Below are 23351 nucleotides of genomic sequence, written 5' to 3' on the forward strand. Positions count from 1 at the left end.
ACGTTAAGATCGTATACTCAATTTGAGCAAAGGCTCATCAATGCTGCTTGTTTAAATCCTTACTTAAAAGTACTCAGTGCCATTTAATTAATCCTCCGTGCAAATGTGTGATGGTTAAATCAAAGGTAAATCCTGCAAACATTTTTAGATCAGATATCTGAAATTGTCATACCTCCTAAATCAAAGAGTGAAATGTGCAGTGACCTGTCAGGCAATGTATGGTTGCTCAATTTGGAGTTCCTTCCAGACAATGTCAAAACTAATCGAACTGAACTGTAAACTATAAGGACAGGACAGAAACATAGTACATATGTTCAATGCTGTGAACACATCCAATTTAAAACTGGGTCTGAGGTCCTCCCAATTAAAAGATAAAGTGCTGCAAATGTTCTGATTCTGGAGAAAATACTAGAATAAAAATCAAAGACAGACAAAAATAGTTCCACCCAGAAATACATGTCTGAGGAAGTTAGCAGAGGAATTCAACAAGCCATTTCATGTATTTAATGTGATGAAACAAATTATGTTTTTCTTATATCTATTCCTTCAAGTAGACAGTTGTTTGCTTACAAAGCAGTGAGGTTGATATGGAAATAAATTAGCTGAAAATGTGTTGCTGGAAAAGCGCAGCAGGTCAGGCAGCATCCAAGGAACAGGAGAATCGACGTTTCGGGCATGAGCCCTTCTTCAGGAATCAATCCTGCTCCTTTGATGCTGCCTGGCCTGCTGCGCTTTTCCAGCAACACATTTTCAGCTCTGATCTCCAGCATCTGCAGTCCTCACTTTCTCCATGGAAATAAATTACAACACTAAATGAAACTAAGCTCAAAGTGAGCAATTTTTGGGAACCCATAAATAGAGAACAATACTCACGTGCGTTTTTAAAGTGAGAGCTTATTTTGACTTCTCATACCTCTGTAAGAGCATTCACCAAAATTAAGATAATCCAAGTCCATGCATTACACCAGCCTCACATATATCCATTTGATGGGCTGTATATGATTGGCGGACTCAAACTACAACCCAGACTTCAAGGCAGTGGGTGTTATAGGTCACACAGACTTGGTGAGTCAAGGACAAACTGAATAATTACATAGATGGCTTTCAATTTTATGTAGTACTAAAATTAATTTGCTTGTCCTATAATTTCTTCAAGGTAAATCTTGGTTTACACATAAATTCAGAAAGCAATCTCGTGCTTAAAAAGGTTGAAAGCGACTGCCATACAAAGCCATAAAAAAAAATCAAACCAAGTTTTACTTTTTAATTAATGTGCACAGTTATTGAACATTGGTCTGGCCACATTTACAGTAATGCATGCAGTTCCATTTGTAACATTATAAAAAGGTTGTGAGCCATTAGAGACAGTGCAGAGTACATACCAGGTAAGATTTGACAAGCTGGGCCTCTTTTTCTCTTGAAACGGGAAGGCAGAAGAGTGATTAAGCAGAAATATTTAAAATTGTCTACAGCTTTCATAAGAATGGAAGTGTTTCCTCTTGTGGGAAGAGCTCAATCAGAGACCATCAACATCAAACAACAGTCACCTTAGAATACAGAATTCTCAAGAAACTACTTTCCTCAAAGAGTGGTAAAAAACTTGAAGCTTCTGATCTTGATCCCGACACATTGGCCTTCCTGATGCCAGAGGTCTTAATTAGACACCGATCGCCCAATAATGAAGGCTGCAGGAAAACCAGACTGGGTATATTGAGTGGCCTTTGGAAGGCATGGGAGATCTGTGCAGGTCCCACGAAATCCCAGAGCAATCACATATTCTTGAGAGCCTAAGGTCAATTGCAAGGGAGGCAGCTACTCTCACAACATTTAAGAAGCATACAGATGAGCAATCAAAATGCCAGAGTGTAGCAAACCAAGGACCATGTGCCGGTACATGGCACTTTGGCAACTAAGTGCAGTACAGTTTGGTGTTTATTGGTTAGCACAGACATAGTGAGCCAAAGGGCCTGTTTCTATGCTATATCACTCAAGGCTCTCAAGTGACTTATTAATGATTGTAATTGGCATCCTGATGTGAATGGGTGGCAATCCCAGGCTTTCTTCTGTCCCCAATTTAATTGCGGACAGTTTTCCTAATACAGGGATACTGCTGATCTTGGCTGAACCTCCTGACCTCCATTAAGCCCACTTAAAATTTGACTCATTATCTCTGCCAACTCTGTTTCGTCAATGAATTAACAATCCCAAATTTCTGGTTACTTTGGCAACTAGGTGTATTTTAACCTCTGTATCTATACTCAGGATGAATGTGCATTAAAATAAGCTACATTACTATTGTTGCTGTATATAATAGAAGCAGATACTAAATTCAGAATAAAAGACCAGATAAAAGACCACCACAATTCATGGACTATCATACAAAGCGGGTTAGGATGCAAAAGAGGCATCAGCAAACAGAAGCCTTCACACAAAATATACGGTTATGGTTATGCCACCCTTGCATAAGCCCTTCTTCAGGCTTATGCCCGAAACGTCGATTCTCCTGTTCCTTGGATGCTGCCTGACCTGCTGCGCTTTTCCAGCAACACATTTTCAGCTCTGATCTCCAGCATCTGCAGTCCTCACTTTCTCTCCAGTTATGAGATTTATATATGTTACCAACAGAGAATCCAGAGTGCCCTTTGAGATCACTTGGATAAATAGGGGATTCCTGTTGTGTCCTATTGGATACATTATTTATCTAACAAGCAGTTTTTGGCAAACAGTACACATGCAATAATAAATGTATAACAATTCAATACTTTCAAGAATCTACTAGATTCAGGTATTTACCACTCACTGTGGGGCAGAGTTCAATTTACCATTAAAGAGTCAAACATATAGGCTATAGTACAACAAATAGTCAACTGTTTGGTACAACCAAATCATGTGATTTCACTAATGTTGACCAATTATGGATCGTTCAAGAGACCACCACCTTTTCAAGAACAATTAAAGACAGCAATACCTGCTGGTCTAGCCAATGCACCTACACACTATGAACAAATAAAAGAATTTTATGTTGTCCCTTCTTGTATAAGCAATAAGTCTACACAAAAAAAATCATAACGTAAATTAAATATAACTCACGAGATTTATTGGAAACTTTTACACAGCAGCCAGTAAATATTGGCAAGTCATCACTTTCATCTGTGTCAGAACTGATCAGCCTAAGAAAGCAAGCATTTTTTAACATTAGTGCAACATACAGGAACAACATTGGGGTAAATTTTAATCTGGTACGATAGTGAAAATGGAAGATAATGGGCAGAATCATATCAGCCTCACAGTGGTGGCTTTGGAGGCTGGGCCAAGTGTATATTTGGACAGATGCCTTTTAGGTCAGCTCACTGACACCCTCATGCTTCCAGAGTCATAGAATCATCCAGTTACACAGCATGGAAACAGACCCTTCATTCCAACTCGTGCATACTGACCAGATATCCTAAATTAATCTAGTATCATTTGCCTGCATTTAGTCAATATCTCTCTAAGCCCTTCCTATACATGTACCCATCTGGATGATTTTTAAATCTTGCAATTGTACCAGCCTCTACCACTTCCTCTGGCAGCTCATTTTACACACTTACACACACACCATAAAAGCATTGCCCCTTAGGTCTCTTTTAAATATTTCCCCTCTCACCTTAAACCTATGCCCTCTACTTTTGGACTCTCCAGCCCCAGGGAAAAGATCTTGTCTACTTACTCTATCTATGCCCCTCATGATTCTATAAACCTCTATAAGGTCACCCCTCAGCTTCTGACGCTCCAGGGAAAACAGCCCCAGCCTGTTCAGCCTCTCCCTATAGCTCAAACCCTCCAACTCTGGCAACATCCTTGTAAATCTTTTCTGAACCCTTCCAAGTTTCAAAACATCCTTCCTCTAACAGAGATACCAGAATTGATCAAGAGCTGGACTAGGAAGGAGGTCAAAGTCATATAACGTTTCCAGATGCAGAGGAATTCCAACAAAAAACAGCAAGAATGCTGTGAAACAGCAGAGAACTGCCATCTCCAGTCATATACATTAAACATTTCAGTCATTGCACAGTCAATATCGACAGGTACAATGCTGCTCTGCAGCTCATCAGTCAATCCCTCAGCAACACTCCTACTCTCACATTATGGCCAGAAAGCCTTCCAATGGAATGGTCCACAATGCCTAACATTTCCCCAATTCCCACTGAATAATTGCCTCCTGTAACACAGCCCCCATAATGGGAGCACCAATGATCCACGTAGACTGGGACATAGAAATGGTACCAATATCACAAAGCTTTTTAGAGCTGATAAGACTCCATCCAACAAAACAGCATTCTGTTTTGCACTATCAGATACAGTCAAGATTTACCCCAGAGATTACTCATCTTTCACAAACAATATATGTTGTACCTGCAAAAAAAAAGTTCCAAGGCACTGCACAAATATTACAAAACCAAAATATGGGAAGACAAATAAGGGGGTCAGTGAACTAAAAGTTTAGTCAAATAGGAAAGCTTTAATGAGTATCTGAAAAGGGACAGAGCAGGGAGAGAGGTTTTGAGAAAGTTTATTCCAGTGCTCAGGATCTAGGCAACTGATAGCATGGGCAGCAATGGCAAAATAATTAAAATGGAGGGTGCAGACACAGGTATCTCAGAGAACTTTGGGCTGGAAGAGATGGAGATAGAGTCATACAGCATGGAAACAAACCCTTTGGTCCAACCAGTTCATGTCGACCATAATCCTAAACTAAACTACTTCCACTTACCTGCTCCTCATGAATATCCCTCCAAACCTTCCATAATCATGTATTTATTCAAATGTCTTTTAAACATTGTAACTGTCCATGCACCACTTCCTCGGGAAGTTAATTCCACACGCGAACCACCCTGTGTAAAAATGTGCCCCTCATGTCTTTTTTAAATCTCTCTCCTCTCACCTTAAAGATGTGGCCCCTAATCTTAAATCCCCCATCCTAGGGAAAAGACAAATATCATTAACTCCATCTATTCCCCTCATTACTTTATAAACTTCTATAAGGTCACCTCACAACCACCTACACTCCAGTGAAACAAGTGCCGGCCTATCCAGCCTCTCTTTATAACTCAAATCTTCCACATCCAACAACTTCCTGGTAAATCTCTTCTGAACCCTCTCCAGCTTGATAATATCCTTCTCATAACCTCACAGCATCCGGGATCCAGGTTCAATTCCAGCCTCGGCCGACTGTCTGCGTGGAGTTTGCACATTCTCCCCATGTCTGCATGAGTTTCCTCTGGGTACTCTGGTTTCCTCCCACAATCAGAAGATGTGCAGGTTAGGTTAACTGGCCATGCTAAATTGTCCATAGTGCTCAGAGATGTGTGGGTTAGGTGCATTAGTCAGGGGTAAATGTAGAGGAATGGGTCTGAGTGAGTGACTCTTCAGGGGGTTGGTGCAGACTTGTTGGGCCAAATGGCCTGTTCCCCCACTGTAGGGATTCCATTCCATGTATTCCAATATCCTGTAAAACCTCAATATGACTTCCAAATTCCTATACTCAAAGGACTGAGCAATGAAGGCAATGTTGAGGAATTTGAAAACAAGGATGCAACTTTCAAAATCAAGACATTGCTTGACTGGACGTATAGGTCAGCAAGCACAGGAGTGAAGAACAACAGGACATGAACAGCAGGGTTTTGCATGACCTTGTATTGATGGAGGTAGAATTTGGGAGTCCAACCAGGAGTACATTGGAATGCTATAGTCTAGAGGTATGAGGAGGGATTCAGCTGCAGATGTGCAGAGACAGAAAATATCAAGCAGTTATGAGTTGATAGTACATAATCTTGGTGATGGCGTAAACATGAAATCAGAAGTTCACCTCAGAGTCCAACGTGGATGCCTGGTCTCATAATTTGACGCAATGCTGGGTACCCACCACTGACGGCTTATAGTTGGGGCAGAGCATTGCCACCTTCCTGGTTTGAAAGGTTGTTCAACAATTTGTTGAGGAGGATGGACAATAAGCCTCAGGCACTGACCTTAGATAATAATATTTATGATCTGAAAATAATTTACTCTTGACAAGCTCAGGGAAAAGCTACTTACTTCTTCTAAGCCTCCTCTAGATCCCCTTCCATGCCAGCATATCCTTCCTTACATACTTGGCCCAAAACTACTTACAATATTCCAAATATGGTTTGACCAGAGCCTTAACAACCTCAGCAGTACATCTCGACTCTGTATTCTAGCTGTCTTGAAATTAATGCTAATATTGCATTTGCCTTCTCAACTGCCAACTGAACCTGCATGTTAACCTTAAGAGAATTCTGAATTTGGACTCTGAAGTCCCTTTATGCTTCATTTCCCCATTTAAAAAATAGTCTCAGCCTCTATTCTTCCACCCAAAATCCATAACCTCACACTTTGCTGCATTCTACTCCATCTGTCACTACTTTGCCCACTCTCCCGGACTGTCCAATGCGTCTGCAGCCAACTTGCTTCTGTAACACTACCTGCTTCTCCACCTACGGCATCTACATATTTAACAGAGGACTCAGTTCTCCACTGTGACACTAGCAATGCATTCAAATGCTTTTGCCTGATTTCAAACTTGGGTCCATTCATTTGTAAAGCTAACGCAATAACCACTGAACTACAGAAACAGGACACCATGTGTTAGTGGTGTCAAATATGGAAGGGAATGGCTAAGGACAGCAAGTTTCCTTTCCAAAAATTACATTGATGAATCAGTGGAGATTTCACAACAATCCAACAGCTTTAACATGGCTACCCACTCAAAAGGAATTATACACTAAGTCAGATAGGGTTACACTGAGTTAGATGCAAAGAATATGTTCGCAAGTGGAGCCTAAGTGGGACAATACTGCAAGCTGGGGCTAAAATGGTTCTCCCTTGGTTTAAGTGCAAATTAACTCAGATTTTAAAAGATGTGCTTTTTAAAGGGTTTTTGGGGGGCTATAACATCAAATATGTGTGATGTGGAGATGCCAATGTTTGATTGGGGTGGACAAAGTTAAAAATCACAACACCAGGTTATAATCCAACAGGTTTATTTGGAAGCACTAGCTTTCAGAGCACTGCTCCTTAATCAGGTAGTCGGTGGAGCAGGATCACAGGACACAGAATTTATAGTAAAAGATCAAAGTGTCATACAACTGATGTGATGTATTGAACAAACCTAGATTGCTGTGAAGTCTTTAATCACTTAGAATGGGATGCAGGTTTCCCATTAATCCCAGAACTTATTTCAAGTCACAAGTTACAATACCCTATATGTGGTCTCACCAGGCCCATGTACAGCTGCAATAAGCTGACAGCAGTGTAGAGGTTTTGCAATATCCAAATGCAATGACCAACATAAGAACATCAAAGGGCAGTCTGCATTGCCATGACCTAGACTGCATTGGTCAAGACCGGAGATGTTAAGTTGAAGACAGTTAAAGCTTCTATCTTCAAGTCAAGAAACAGCAATTTGTTTGTAGGTTTGTAGGTTTGCTTGACTAGGTTTGTATGACGCTTTGATCTTCTACTATAAATTCTGTGGCCTATGATCTTGCCCCACTAACGAGATGGTGAAGGCACAGTGCTCCAGAAACTTGTTCTTCCGAATCAGATATACAGACAGTCATTGGTGTCTGACTGTTGCAAAAAAAGGAATCAAATTGTAGGGGTCCAGTTACTCTTCACCAGATTACTTCAGAGCACTGAAGTTAGGGCCATAATAAGTAGGAACTGGAGTAGACTGTTCAGCCCCTGGAGCCTGCTCCATGATTCGATAGGATCATGGCTGAACCAACATTCCTCAGATCCACTTTCCTGCATTTTCTGTGTAACCTTTGATTTCCCCTACTGATCAAGAAGTTTTCTATCTCAGCCTTAAAAATGGACAAGAACACTGTCTCAATAGTTGTCTGTGACAAGGAGTTCCATGGACTCATAACGCTGCAAGAGAAGAAATTCCTCCTCATCCCAGTCTTAAATTTGTACCTCTTTATTCTTAGACTTTGCCCTCTAGTCCTAGAATTGCCCATAAAGGGAAACATCCTCTCAGCATTTGCTCTGTCAAGTTTAAGAATTATTGTGTGTCATTGCTCATTCTTCTAAACCCCAGTGAGTAGAGTTGAAACATGTTTAGCCTTGCTCATCCTTTCTCAGCATCATCCTCATGAACCTTCTCTGAACTGCCTCCAATGAAATGATATATTTTCTTAAATAAGGGGACCAAATCTGTTTACAATACTCCATATGTGCTCTCACCAGCACCATGTACAGTTTCGATGACAGCAGTGTAGAGGTGTTGCAAATATCCAAATGAAATGACCAACATAAGAACATCAAAGGGCAGTCTGCATGGCCATGACCTAGACTGATTTGATCAAAACATGAGATGTGAAGTTGAAGACAGTTACAGTTTCTATGACCAAATGATTGGGACAAGCAGGTTTCTCAGAGAGCTTTACTGGTATCATTGGTGACACTGGGGTTTGGAGATCAACAGCCACAGAGCCCTGATCATAAAGAATTCAAATGATAATTCGGTTTCTCAATTCATACCTTCGCACCTCTTACTGTGAGGTTTCCACAAACAACAAAACTGAAGTCAGCCATACTGCACGGACAGTGAGGGATGCAGCCTGCCAATTCATAAAGTGGTCCCTATGAGGTGGGAACAATTTAACTTGCTGTCAGCCACATCATATCCTCTAGTTACTCAGATTGCAGCTCTGTGGAAAAGTAAATTACACTCAAGGCACTTCACATATTGGCACCAATAGGAAGCAACGTGGCAAGAAGCACCAGGTTACCCACACCAAGGATTTTCATTAAGTATCTGCACACTACAGTTGCTGTGTACGCAGAAGTTATTTTTAGCATGTGATCTTCCTTGACATATCTATCTACTACATTTAAAACAAACTCTGACTCCTAAAGCTACCTCATCTATTTTTTGTTACATCCTGCTTTCTGCAAGAAGTTAAGTCCATCCTACAGTTTCGCCATCTTTTGCTAAATCTATGTCAACGATGTTGCTTTCCAAATGCATTTCTGGCAGGTCTGCCTCTTTCTCCAACTAAGGATTCCTCTTCTCCTATGCTTAACAGGGCCCTGAACCATGTGTCTGATCCATTTCCAGTCTTCTGTTCTCACCTCTTGTCCTTCCCTCCCAAAGTCATCCCTTGTCTTCGGTTTGCATCCTACAGACTCTATGTTCATCCGCTGCCATTTCCACCACCTCTAGTTTGATGTCACCACTGAACTTACTTTGCCCTGCCCTGGTAGTATTTTGAAAGGACTATTCCCACTGTGACACCCTGGTTCACCATGTAACATCTTCATTCCCCTCCCACAGCATCTGGCCAGATGATCACAGGAGGTGTAACACTTACAAAGTCAGATGTACAGCACAGAAACAGACCCTTCGGTCCAACTCGTCCATGCCGACAGAAATCTTAATCTAATCTAGCCCCATTTGCCAGCACTTAGCCCATATCCCTCTAAACTTTTCCTATCCATATACCCATCCACATCCTTTTAAATGCTGTGATTGTACCACCCTCCACCATTTTCTCTGGCAACTCATTCCAGTCACGCACCACCCTCTGCGTGAAAAAGTTGCCCCTTAGGTCACTTTTATATCTTTCTTCTCTCACCCTAAACCTATGCCCTCTAGTTTTGGACTCCCCCAACCCAGGGAAAAGACCTTGTCTATTTACCCTATCCATGCCCCTCATGATTTTATAAACTTCCATAAGGTCACCTCTCAGCCTCTGATGCTCCAGGGAAAATGGCCTCAGCCCCCTTCAGCCTCTGCCTATAGCTCAAACCCTCCAATCCTGGCAACATCTTTGTCAATCCTTTCTGAACCCTTTCAAGTTTCACAACATCCTTCCAATAGGAAGGAGACCAGAATTGCAAGCAATATTCCAAAAGTGGCCTAACTAACATCCTGTACTTCGGTAACATGACCTCCAAACTCCTACACTCAAAACTCCAACCAATAAAGGGAAGCATACTAAACCTCTTCACTATTCTGTCTACCTGCATCTCTACTTTCAAGGAACTCTGAACTCCAAGGTCTCTTTGTTCAGCAACACTACCTAGGACCTTACCATTACGTGTATAAGTCCTGCTAAGATTTGCTTTTCCAAAATGCAACACCTCACATTTATCTAAATTAAACTCCATCTATCACTTCCCAGCCCTTTGGCCCATCTGATCAAGATCCCGTTGTAATCGGAGGTAACCTTCTTCGGTGTCCACTACACCTCCAATTTTGGTGCCATCTGCAAAGTTACCAACTAAAGCACCTATTTTCATAGGCGATTCGTTTATATAAATGATGAGAAGTAGTGGACCCAGCACCGATCCTTGTGGCAGACTACTGGTCACAGGTCTCCAGTCTGAAAAACAACCCTCTAACACCTTCTGTCTTTGACCCAGTTCTGTATCCAAATGGCTAGTTCTCCCTGTATTCCATGAGATCAAACCTTGCTAACCAGTCTTCCATGGGGAACCTTGTCGAATGCCTTATTGAAGTCCATGTACATCATGTCCACCACTCTGCCCTCATCAATCCTCTTTGTTACTTCTTCAAAAAACTCAAACCAAGCTTGTGAGACATGATTTCCCATGCACAAAGCCATGCTGACTATCCCTATTCAGTCCTTACCTTTCCAAATACATGTAAATCCTGTCCCTCAGGATTCCTCCAACAACTTGCCCACCACCGATGTCAGGTTCACCGGGCTATAGTTCCCTGGCTTAACCTTACCACCTTTCTTAAATAGTGGCACCATATTAGTCAATCTCCAGTCTTCTAGCACCTCACCTTGACTATTGATGATACAAATACCTCAGCAAGAGGCCCAGCTATCACTTCCTTAGCTAGGGTGCACCTGATCAGCTCTTGGGGTTTTATCCACTTTCATCCATTTCAAGACATCCAGCACTTCCTCCTCTGTAATATAGACATTTTTCAAGATGTCACCATCTATTTCTCTACATTCTATATCTTCCATGTCCTTCTCCACAGTAAACACTGATTCAAAATACTTGTTTAGCGTCTCCCTCTTCTCCTATCGCTCCACAACTAGGCTGCCTTGCTGATCTTTGAGGGGCCCTATTTTCTCCTCACTTACCCTTTGTTCTTTTACCTCCTCTTTCCTCAATGTCTGAGGCTTTGAACGCTCCTTCTAGGTGAAGCATAAATTCATTTTCCCTTCATTCAATTTAGTCAACTGTAATCAACTGTCACTGTAGCGTCCTCTACTGAGGAAGCCAAACATAAACAGCTTTGTGGAACACCTTCGCTCAGTCAGGAAGCATGACCCTGAGCTTCTGGTTGCCTGCCATTTCAATACACCTTTGTCAGTTTAATCAACCTGCTTAAACATGGTATGACACAATTCTGCAGGAGGAAGTTTAATTTGGACCTTCTGGCCCAAAGATGGGGACATGATCATTAGCCCAGGGTTCTAGATTACTGGTCCACTGACATTGCTACTATGACATTGCTTCCCTCCTGAAACAGCACACACTTTGTTTCCAATAAAAATATATATTTTTTAAATAGATTTTTAATGTTAAAACAAGTACAAAACAATACAACTCAAAACAATACAAAAAAAAACCCAAGTGAAAAAAAACCCAACCCACCCTCATGTACAAATGTAAAAACACATATAGAAAAGTATAGAATAAAAAAAACGCAAACTGGCTAGTTAACTAAATTTTAAATAAACCAACAAACTAATAAATAGTAATAACTCAGCCCAGCCAAACAAACGCTCATACATTCATAGTTCCTCCTACCTGGATATTGGACTTGTAAAACACAATCGTTACAGCCCTTGTTAGTGTGGCAGATAAATCTGTGTCAAGGTATTCCAAAAAGGGCTGCCTTGTCTTATAAAAATTCTCACTTTTGTGGTGTACCATGTTTGTGAGAAAATCCAAGGGAATATGCTCCATAACAATCTCCCACCAACCCAACAGGCCCAGGGGGTTTTCAGATATCAAAACGTGAGAATATTGAACAGTTTTTCTTTTGCGCGTCTGCAGAAAATACACTGGCCAGGTCCAAAAGGAGAGAGATGGGATCCTTTTCCACCCTTACACCCAAAATCCTCTCCATTGCGCCCGCTACAGCACTCTGATATGTTTGAAGCCTATCACAAGACCAGAGACAATGGGTAAGAGTGCCTATACAGACTTTGCACCTGGGACAAGAAGATATCCCTGGTTTAAATTTTGACAAATGGTCCGGAGCCAAGTGGATCCTGTGGAGAATCTTCGACTGTAAAGTATGGGTCCTGTTGCAAATTGATATCTTCCTTGCATTCTCCCAAATATCCTTGCATGCCTCTGCGAAGACTTCAACACCCAGCTCTCTCCCCAACATCCTGCAGAGTCGATCAAACTCATCTGAGGGGGCGCCCCCCGATTGATGATGTAAAGTACTGACAGAAAGTATACTCTTAGCACTTAGCACCCCCCTCTATGTTGGATTTGCAGGGATCAGTCAAAAGTGTGGTTTTTTTTGGATAATATCCCTAACTTGAAAAAACCAAAAGGGGTCTCTACTAGATAACTCATACTTCCATACTAACTGATCAAAGGAAATCATTATGTTTTCCTCAAATAAATCGCCCATGCAAGACACACCCCTAGGTGCCCAACGTTTAAGTCCTGCATCTATCATTCCTGGTTGAAAAATGAGCATACCCACTAAAGATGTAAAGAAAAGATGTTTTGCCAATATTGCCTTCCCTCTGTCAAACTGCCCTCCATGCTTTAACAGTATTGATAACCATCGAGTTATGGCAATATTCCCTAACTGTCCTCATCTTGTCCAAAAGCAGCAAACTGGTAAGGGGGCACCTTACCTGGGAGGCTTCGATATCTAGCTATATTGAACGAGGATCCCCACAGACCCAGTCACTCATCTAGGACAAAAGCGAGCTTAATTGGTAATTTTTAATGTCCAGAAGGTCCACTCCCCCCAGTCTGTGAGGCAGTTGCAGTTTGGCTAATTTAATGGGGGGCTGCTTACGATGCCAAATAAAGGAGCTGAACCAGCGTTCAGTCTCCTGAGTGTTTGTTTATTGAAAATCAGGGGGAGCATCCGTATAGGGTATAGCAAACAGGGGAGAATATTCATCTTAATAAGTGCAATCCAACCCAACCACGAGACTGGAAATGCCTCCCATCTTTGAAGATCTTGTTTAATCTTTTTCAAATAATTGGATAAAATTAGCTTTGAATAGCCAATCCAGAACTGGAGTAATGAATATGCCCCAATACACAAAACCCCCGTGACCACCTAAATGGGAAATCTATAGTCGTGCTCAAGACCAAGCTCCTTCGTAAGACCACCCATAGGCATAGCCTCTGATTTTGTAGTTAACCTTGTACCCCGAAAAGGCACCAAATGCGTGAATGTATTGTATCAGGTGAGGCACTGAGACTGCTGGATTTGTCAAAAAATTAAGACATTGTCTGCATACAACAAAATCTTATGTAATTTTGACCCCACATCTGAGCTGATATATTGGGATCCCCACGAATGGCCTTCAATCACCAACGTGAAAAGCAATAGTGAAAGGGGACAGCACTGCCGACTGCCCCTAAAAATTGCTTGATCATACCCCATTGGTGATGACCGCCACGAGAGGGCCACCATAGAGAACCTTTACCTATCTTATAAAGAGTTTGTCCAATACAAACTGCTCCAGAGTACAGAAAGGTATGGCCAAGCAACTCATTCAAATGCCTTCTCTGCATCTACAGAAATCACCAATCCCTGTTGTTGGCATGCCTGAATTACATTAAGCAGCCTCCTAACATTATTGGAGGATCTGCGACCCTTTATGAAGCCTGTCTGATCCTCTTTAATAATAGAAGGTAATACAGTCTCCAGCCTTAATGCGAGCGTCTTACAGAGGATTTTAAAGTCTACATTTAAGAGTGAGATGGGCCTGTACAAAGCATGGTCTTCTGGGTCCTTCCCTTTTTTAAGGAAAAGTGAAATATTGGCCGCTCTCAGAGATGGTGGGAGACAATCGTGACTGTATGAATCATTAAACATAGTGAGCATCGGGCCTGACAGTATACTTATAAATTCCTTATAGAATTCACTGGGAATTCTGTCAGAACTGGACGGTCATTCCACACTGAAGCTGCCTCACAGCTTCCTGCACTTCTTGCTCTGATAACGGGGCATTGAAAAAGGACTCTTGTTTGGGAGTCACACCCGGGAGCTTCAGATCCTTAAAAAAAAATTCCATTTTTGCCTACCCCTCCTCACAATCCTCAGATTGGTATAACTTAGAGTAAAACCAGTGAAATGCCACATTAATCTTTTTTAGAATCACGTTAGGTTCCCAGACCCTTCCATAATCGCCATAATGGCTTGTAGGGCACTCCTTTATCCGGCAAGAAACGCTAAGTATTTGCCTGGCTTGACACCACGCTCATATAACCTTTGCTTTGCAAAATCCAGTTCTTTCTTTGCCATCTGCATGAGCACGGAATTCAATGCAAACTGCAGCGAGGGTCTGTCAAAGTAGGCCTTCCCGGCTGCCTTCAACCGTGCTTCAAGGAGACATTGCTGCTCACCCTTCTGCCGCTTCCTACTGACGGAATTTGAAATAACTAACCACCTAGCATAGGCTTTGGCAGTTTCCCAGAGAACGGATGAGCTATCAACCAAGCCTATGTTGATGTCTAGGAACGCCCAAAATTCCCTAGAGAAATACTCCATAAACTTATTATTATTGAGGATAAAGGGATCCATTCGCCAGTACTTCGAACCCACTGTAACGTCCTTAATCTTAACCATAAGGTACACTGCAGCATGATCAGAGATGGTAATATTACCAATTGTACAAGATGCCACCAAATCAGGTGTTACCGCAGGGGTCAGAAGAAAACCCCACAATCTTTGGGTGACATCTTTGCGGATTGGAGAAAAACATAAAATCCCTACCTGTAGAATGGAGATGCCTCCAGACATCCACCAACGCACTGTTTAGTTTGTACAGAGGGTATTGAGGGACCTTTGGTCAACCTATCTAAAATGGGATCCATGAGACAGTTAAAATTTCCCCCTATAATGATGAGCCAGGACTCCAGACTTATCAGTTTAGAAAAAGCGTCTACCAAAACTTTAAGGGGATCAGCTGGAGGGCAATAAACATTTAAAACATTATATTCTTCCCCATTTATCAAGGCTTTAAGAATTACAAACCTCCCGTGTGTGTCTTTAACACACTCCAACAATTTAAATGGGAGATTCTTCTTAACCAATGTAGCCACTCCCCTACTTCTGGTATTAAATGATGAAAAATAAACTCGGTCAAAGCCATTCTGCTGTAATTTCAGATGCTCCTTGTCATCCAAGTGTGTCTCCTGTAACAAAGCCGTATTCACCTTCGCCTTTCTAAGACTCAAGAGCACTACTTCGTCTTAATTGGTGAGTGACTTCCCTTGATATTCCAGGTACACCATTTAATCAAGTCATTAGCCGTAGCCTTCTGCAATAACATTTAAATTCCAGACCACAAACTGAGTTTTAGTGTCACGTGATCCACCAAATATAAAAACTACATGAACTAAACCCACTACATTTAACAAACCTACAAAAACTATTGAAAATAAAGTGCTAACAGTGCTGAGTAGGGAACTCACTCCCTGCCTAGAGAGGGCAACTACCCTTCCCAAACTGCCCATAAGTAGGCATCTAACCATCCCAGAGGAGAAAGTGAGGGGTGCAGATGCTGGAGATCAGAGCTGAAAATGTGTTGCTGGAAAAGCGCAGCGGGTCAGGCAGCATTTAAGGAACAGGAGAATCGATGTTTCGGGCATAAGAAGAAGGGCTTATGCCCGAAACGTCGATTCTCCTGTTCCTTGGATGCTGCCTGACCTGCTGCGCTTTTCCAGCAACACATTTTCAGATCTAACCATCCCAACCACCTTCACTTCTCCCAGCTAGAGCCGCACTGCAAACACAAGCAGAAAAGATTAAACACCCATAGAATACCAATATGAATAAAAAAGCATTTTTTAAAAAAAGGGAATAAATACCCCACCCATCCTTTGGTCTGCCCTAACTTAGAAATTGAAAATGTATTTCTCAACCGCCGCCAGACATAGTTTCAACCAAATTATTATCAATAGAGAAAAAAAAAAGATAAAGCTCCAACCGGACTTCCTCCATTTATTTTACAAAACAACAAAGACATACCCAAACAACGCTATTTATACATACTAAAATTGTTCACATTAGGTTAATTTGTTCTCCGACGTGTCAAAGAGATGTATGGATCCATCTAGGGTGTACCAAAGCACTGACGGATGCTTCACGGATTAGGCCCTTTGGATCCTTCTCCTGGACTCTGGAAGCCTCCATGACTTTCTCCTTATCCCGGTAATGATGAAACCACACCAGGAGAGGACGGGGATGTTGACCCAGACCCGATCTCCGCGCTGCGACCTGGTGAGTCCTCTCTATCTTCAATCTTCTCATGCCAGCCTCCAAGTCAAGGAATTTCGGCAGCGAGTCCTCAACAAATTCCTCAGGCCGCTCACCTTCCTTACCCTCAGGCGGATGGATGATCCGAACATTTTTTTCTCCTGCCTCTGTTCTCAAGATCATCCATTTGGTTGTGCAAATTATGGACCTGCGTCTCCAGGGCTTGGATCCTATCCTTGGATGAACTGACATCAGCTTTCACTACTGTGACCCTGTGCTCCACCTCATTCATTCTTTTCTTCAGGTCTCCCAGCTGCTGCTCATGCTTCTGCAGCATGAGAGAGATTCGTGCCAGTTTCTCTTCAATCTGTTGCCCCAGCATCTCAAGCTTTTGCGAGTTCATTCACCAGGGCCTGGAAAATAATTGACTCAGAGGATCCTGCAGCTGAACTGCAGGTCCGACCTCGGATGCTCCTCTTTCCCTTTTTCAGCATTTCTGGACGGCTGGAAATGCAGGCAAGTTCATTTTTAGAAGTTTCTTGGGACTCCACGATCTTTCCAGAGTCCATTAAAGGATTCTTAAGGGACTTCACAGGGTAAGTGCTGAGAAGATGTTTCCCTCCTGGAAAAGTCTACGGGCAGAGGGCATAATCTCAAAATAGAGTGGCGTCAATTTAAGAATGAGATGAGGAAGCATTTCTTCTTTAAATGAGTTAAGTGTCTTTGGAACTCCTAACCATATACAGCCGTGGGGGCAGAATTCTCGTGTATATTTAAGGCTGAGATAGATAGCTTCTTGATCAGTAGGGGAATCATAGTTACAGGTAAAAGGCAGAGAAGTGGACATGTTGGATCAGTTGTGATCCTAATGAATAGGGAGCAGGCTCAAGGGGCCAAATGGTCTACTCCTGTCCTTACTTCTTATGATCGTATACATGTGATAATAGGCGGGGGTTGGGGTGGTGGGCAGGGGGGGAAAGAGTACAGAAAATGTACATAATATTATTATGCAGTAGTCAGTTCATGAAATTAAGAGAATTCATGTTTCATTTATAATGTAAAACAAAATAATACTTCCATCTAAATGTAACTAAAAAGTGCTTCCTGAATCAACTGATTTTATCCCTGTGGAAATGAAATGAAACGATTGTAAAATGTGGCAACATCTACACCAGCCTTGTACTATGTACATTAAATAATTTTAAGATTTGACGGACGAACATTGGACAGTCTTTCACTTACCTCTTTCTCACAGCAGGTTTTCTCTGATTAAGGCTTTTCTTGTAGAATCGGAAATAAAAAAATTGAAATTGAATAAAGTCATCAAGAGAAGAAAAGGTAAGTATCAAACATAAGTAAACCTTATTGCTTTGTGCATCTTAAATGGAAAATGCTTCATTTATTATTGCAATTACCTCATTCAGAACTAAATAAAATGAATGTTTTTTTTTAATTGATTAATCTTTTAAAACTTATATATTCATAAGTAGTACAATGTCAGATTAGAGAAAGGTATCATATGACAGCAATGGAGGATCAGGGTATGGATCAGAGTATATGTGATATGAATATTGCACAATACAGTAGTGAATCTCACAGCGATAGATTACTGTGAATTTCTCTGCAGGTGCCTGAAAAGTCCATGTGTTTAACAGTCAAAGACAATTGCAATGTCACCACTAGTGATGTACAGAGCTGATTGTCACTCGAGATCTTCATGGACCAAATAAGACATACCAGATGCAGCCTCTTAATTTTAAACCTCATTATTTTATTCCTCCACTATAGCCAAGCTGTTGAATTTGGATCTTGGTGATTTCCTCCAAATACTGCACTGTCTACATTCTGTGCTATCTTCTCTAGTTCTCACCGCATAAAAAGAAAGTAGGTAATAACAATGACATCTATTCTGAGGGATTGAAAACTATTTGTGCGACTCAAATAATTAGTTCAAATACTTCATTCAAGTTTACAGCATAGACTGGGATCATATAGCCTACTGAATCTGGCCTAGCCCTTTGCCTTAAAATAATTTACATTGACCCACTTTATCCCCATATTACTGTTTCAATATCTTCAAATACTGATCCAATTTTATCTTAAAAGTATACTATGATTTCTAATTCAACCACTACTACAAAACACTCCATTTGTTATCATCACTCTGTTAATGAATTTTCTCAAACTCACTGTAATCGACCAAATTAATAATTACTGAATTTATAACAGTTCACAAAGGATGAATGAAAGAAAGATGTCTACTTACTGATAATCCTGATTGCGGTTTCTTGCTATTAAAGGCTAGATGACGATTATTCTCCTCAACAGTAGCAATGTCATCATCTGTACCACTGCCAGCATCATTACCTTGAAGGAGTTGTCACATTCGTCAGACTTCAGTTTAGTTTTAATAATTCAAAGTTGCTATTCAGTAACTTAAATTATCAACAGAATTAAAATGAATGTCAAAAAAGATTAAACATCCAATATCAGAAGTTAACCAACTTGGAATTGAGAATAGACCACAGCTTTGAGTTATGAATGGTAATCAGCTTTACGCCTAATGGTAGCACTTTAGCCTGAGTCAGAAAGTTATGGCCCCCAGTCCCATTTGAAAGATTTGAATGCAAAGTCTAGGCTAGCATTTCAGTGCAGTATTGAGGGAGCACTGCAGCACTGGATGTGTAATCCCTCAAATGAGACATCTACCTTTCTTCTTAGGTGGATACACAATATCCCATGGCACTACAGAGGAATCATGATTATCCGAACGACACGGGTGGGGAGTATTTTGATCAGTAATCGAATGTTCAGATAATCACATTTCGGATAACACAGTTCACCCAAGCATTGGGACCTTGAGATCTTGTTCGGATAATCCGACATTTGGATAATCGAGATTGCTCTGTATTTGGAAGATTTTTCTGTTCCACCCAGTGTCATTAACAATATTTATCACTTATCAGAGAAATAGATCATTTGTCCATAGTCACATTACTGCTTGCGCAACTTTGTACACTAACTGATTGCATTATCTATGACATTGCAGCAGTGACCACATTTAAGGCTGTATAGAGTGCTATTGAAATGGACTTTATTCCTTTGCCATTATTAGTAATGAATAATAAAGTAGATATGATATAGATTTTAACAAACTATATTTCCTTTTTACAGGAGATGAATTGCAATACTACTGCTCCTATGCTAAAATCTATTTAAAACATTTGTAAACTGTATATCAAGTGTTTACTTCGTGGTTTAATATTTTTGGGCTATAATTTTATCCTAGTATTCACTGGTTTCATTTCTTTTGGTACTTAGGGTTTCTCAAATACTCCACCATCCCCAACCCCATATAACAAACAGGATTTAACAAAATATAAAAATACACAGTTATATAGTAACTTTCCTAAAAGGCAAAAAATGAGGCTGCTGTCTATCAGCTCTTCTCACAAAATGATCAACACATGTAGATTAGTGGAGGGCTAATTCATAGAATTAGTTAATAAACTATTAAATGTTGTCATGGGGTGATATACCACTCTTTGAAAGTGGTAAGGCAAATTGATAAAGCTGCTAAAAATTGAATTAGCTGTTTTATGAGTAAATAGATGGAATTAGTTTAGAATGGCGTTTGTGGTTGATGCAGACATGGTGTGCTGAAGGGCCTGTTGCTGTGCTGTATTGTTCTATGTTTTATAAGGCAAACAGTACAAAAGCAAGAGTCATATATCAAATCTTTATACAACACTGATTGACATCAGATGAAGCAGCATATAAAATAATGGATGTCCTGCTTGAGGAACTGTTAACATCTTCAAGAGAGGACAGGAGAGATTTCCTGGAATGGTACCAGGAATAAGCAATAAGTTACATGGAGAGACTAGAGAAGCTGGAATTTTCTGTTCAGAGTGGAAGAGATTAATGGTACAGGTCCTTTGGCCCTTGATGTTGTGTCAACCTTTTATCCTACTCCAAGATAAAACTAACCTACATACTCTTCATTCATGTACCTATCCAAGAGTCACTTAAATGTCCCTACTGTATCTGATTCTATTACTACTGCTGGCAGTGCATTCCACACACCCACCACACTCGGTATAAAGAACCTACCTCTGAGATCTCCCCAAACCTTCCTCCAATCACCTTAAAATTATGCCCTCTTGTGACAGCCAACTCTGCCCTGAGGAAAAAAGCCTGGCTACTCATTCTATCTATGCCTCTCATCATCTTGTACACCTCTATCAAGTCACCTCTCATCCTTCTTCACTCCAAAGACAAAAGCCATAGCTCCCTCAGCCTTTCTTCATAAGGCATGCCCTTCAGTCCAGGTAGCACATTGGTAAATCTCCTCTGCATCCTCCCCAAAGCTTCCAAATCCTTCCTATAATGAGGCAACCAGAACTGAATACAATATTCCAAGTGTGGTCTAACCAGGGCTCCAAAGAGCTACAGTATAACCTCACAGCTCTTAAACTCAATCCTCCTGCTAATGAAAACCAAACACCATATGCCTTCTTAACAACCCTATCAACTTGGGGGGCAGCTTTGAGGGATATGTGGACACGGACCCCAAGATTCCTCTGTTCCTTCACACAGCCAAGAATCCTGCCTTTAACCCCGAAATCTGTTTTCAATACTTGACTTTCCAAAATGAATCAATTCACACTTTTCTAGGTTGAACTCCAACTGCTACATATCAGTCTAGTTCTGCAACCTGTCAATGTCTTGTTGCAACCTACAATAGCCCTCCACACTATCCACCATTCTACCAACATTCGTGCCATCGGCAAACTTACTAAACTACCTTTCCACTTCCTCAATCAAGTATTTTCTAAAGGTCACAAAGAGCAGAGATCCCAGAACAAATTCCTGCAGAACACCATTCGTCTCCGAGCTCCAGGCTGAATACTTTCCATTTACTACAACCGTCTGTCTTCTATGGACCAGCCAAATCTGTATTCAGACAATCAAATTTCCCTGTATCTCATTCCTCCTTACTTTCTGGATAAGTCTACCATGGGGAACCTTATCAAACACCTTGCTAAAATTCACGTACACCACATCCACTGCTCGACCTTCAATGTGTTTTGAGACATCCTCAAAGAATTCAATAAGCCTTATGAGGCATGATCTGCTCCTCAAAAAGCCATGCTGACTATCTCTGAACTATGGTTTTCCCAAGTAATCTCTCAGAATCCTCTCAAATAATTTGCACACCACCGACGTAAGACTGACTGGTCTGTAATCCCCAGGATTTCCATATTCCCTTTCTTGAACAAGATTATAATATTTGCCACCCTCCAGTCACGTGGCACTACTCCAGTGGACAATGAGCATGCAAAGATCATCACCAAAGGCAGAGCTATGTCATCCCTCGTTTCCTGTAGTAACCTTGGGTATATCTCATCTGGTCCAGGGGACTCCTCTATCCTTGCATTTTCCAAAGTTTTCAGCACACTCTCCTTCTTAACATCAACCTGTTTAAGCATATCAGCCTGTGTCACGCTGTCCTCACAAACGTCAATTGGATTTAACAGAGCTATTCAAACAAAATGAAGGGTTTTGAGAGAGAAAGCAAGGAGAAATGTTTCCACAAGTGAGGGCTGGAAACCAAATCACATCAATTTAAGAAAAGGCAAATTCTGAAGGAGAGGGAGGGGATCATGATAAAATAAGTGCTTCCTGTACTAGCCAGATCTAGGAATCTGAACAGGTCTGGTACAGCATTTGTTGTGTGGCATTTTGCCAGTTGTGTTAGGGAAGATTTAAAATACATCAGTAGGGACATAAGAATAATAGATTAATAGGTTAGTAAGTTAAAAGGTGAAGTCAGAATAAAGAAACATTCTAAATCAGGGCTGCAGGACACATATGTGAATGTATGAAAAATAAGAAATAAGATTGGAGAGTTACAGACATGGTGTGCTACATGCAGTCATAATGTTGATATAATAGAGATCTATCTCAAGGAAGAAGAATGGGACTAAGTTTTAAATGTTCCTGAATATAATGTGCTCAGGAAAGGTAAAAAAGGAAGTAGAGAAATGGGTGCCAGTATTGGTTGAAGATGGCATTGCAGTGCTGGAGAAAGGCAATATCCTAGAGGGTTCAAGATCAGGATCATTTTGACTAGAACAAAGGAACAAAAATGATGCAGTCACATTGCTGTTGAGGTCACCAACTAGTGCTATGGATGTAAAGGAATGGTTTTACAAGAGAAATGCAGAGAGGTGCAAACATTATTAAGTAGTTATAACGGGGGACTATAATTACCTGCACTGACATAGTAGCAGTGCAAGGGGCAGAGTTTTTAGGAAAATTTTCTGAAATTGTGTGTCCAGTCCACCAAGGAAAGAAACATTGTAAGACGCAATTCTTGGGTATAACGTTAACTAAATAGATCAAATGTAATTTAGGGGGCAGTGATCATTGCATCATAAGGTTTAGGGCGTTAGTGGAAAAGAAGATTGAACAATGGAAGAAAAATAATTAATGAAGGGAAAATGGACTTCAATGGATTAAGGATAGAGCTAGTGTTAGGTTCTCTTCTTGAGATTCTTACACACTTGATGCAACTGCAATATGCCAACCTCTGAACAACCAAAATTTATTAAGCAAATACCCCTTTTGAAGATCACTTATCACAACGCTTGCAAAGCGTGTCAAGCGAAGCTCTTTGAACAAGGGAACAGTCCTCCTTTTTTGCATCACCATCAGTCATGCCCACAACACAACCGCCAGCCACTCCCGCAGTCACATGTCACTCACTACATGATGCAGTGACCTGATTATCTCCAGACACAATGTAATTTACATCATTCCTTAATGGCAAGATCTGGTGTAAATCATTATTTAACTGCTGGGAGTAGTCAGAATTTTAACTGCA

At 41.0% G+C, this 23351-nt stretch overlaps 1 protein-coding gene across 5 annotated transcripts in view; it reads right to left on the reverse strand.

The window, feature by feature from the left end:
- The window catches only part of phf11 (PHD finger protein 11), a 73561-nt gene that overhangs the window by 26952 nt on the left and 23258 nt on the right, over positions 1-23351 (reverse strand). For all 5 annotated transcript variants that reach the window (XR_015758936.1, XR_006313120.2, XM_087993019.1 and 2 more), the window contains exons 5-7: positions 18729-18829; positions 17705-17742; positions 3091-3170 (exon numbers count right to left, since the gene is read on the reverse strand). Coding sequence is in view for 3 of the 5 variants with exons in the window: in XM_087993019.1 (XP_087849145.1) it covers positions 3091-3170; positions 17705-17742; positions 18729-18829 (219 nt within the window). In the remaining 2 variants the exon portion in view is untranslated. The remainder of the gene's footprint in view (positions 1-3090; positions 3171-17704; positions 17743-18728; positions 18830-23351) is intronic.

The sequence above is a fragment of the Chiloscyllium plagiosum genome, unplaced genomic scaffold (genome assembly GCF_037043375.1).
Source record: "Chiloscyllium plagiosum isolate Xiang-an unplaced genomic scaffold, Cpla_swu_hap1 HiC_scaffold_12, whole genome shotgun sequence".
Taxonomy (NCBI): Eukaryota; Metazoa; Chordata; class Chondrichthyes; order Orectolobiformes; family Hemiscylliidae; genus Chiloscyllium; species Chiloscyllium plagiosum.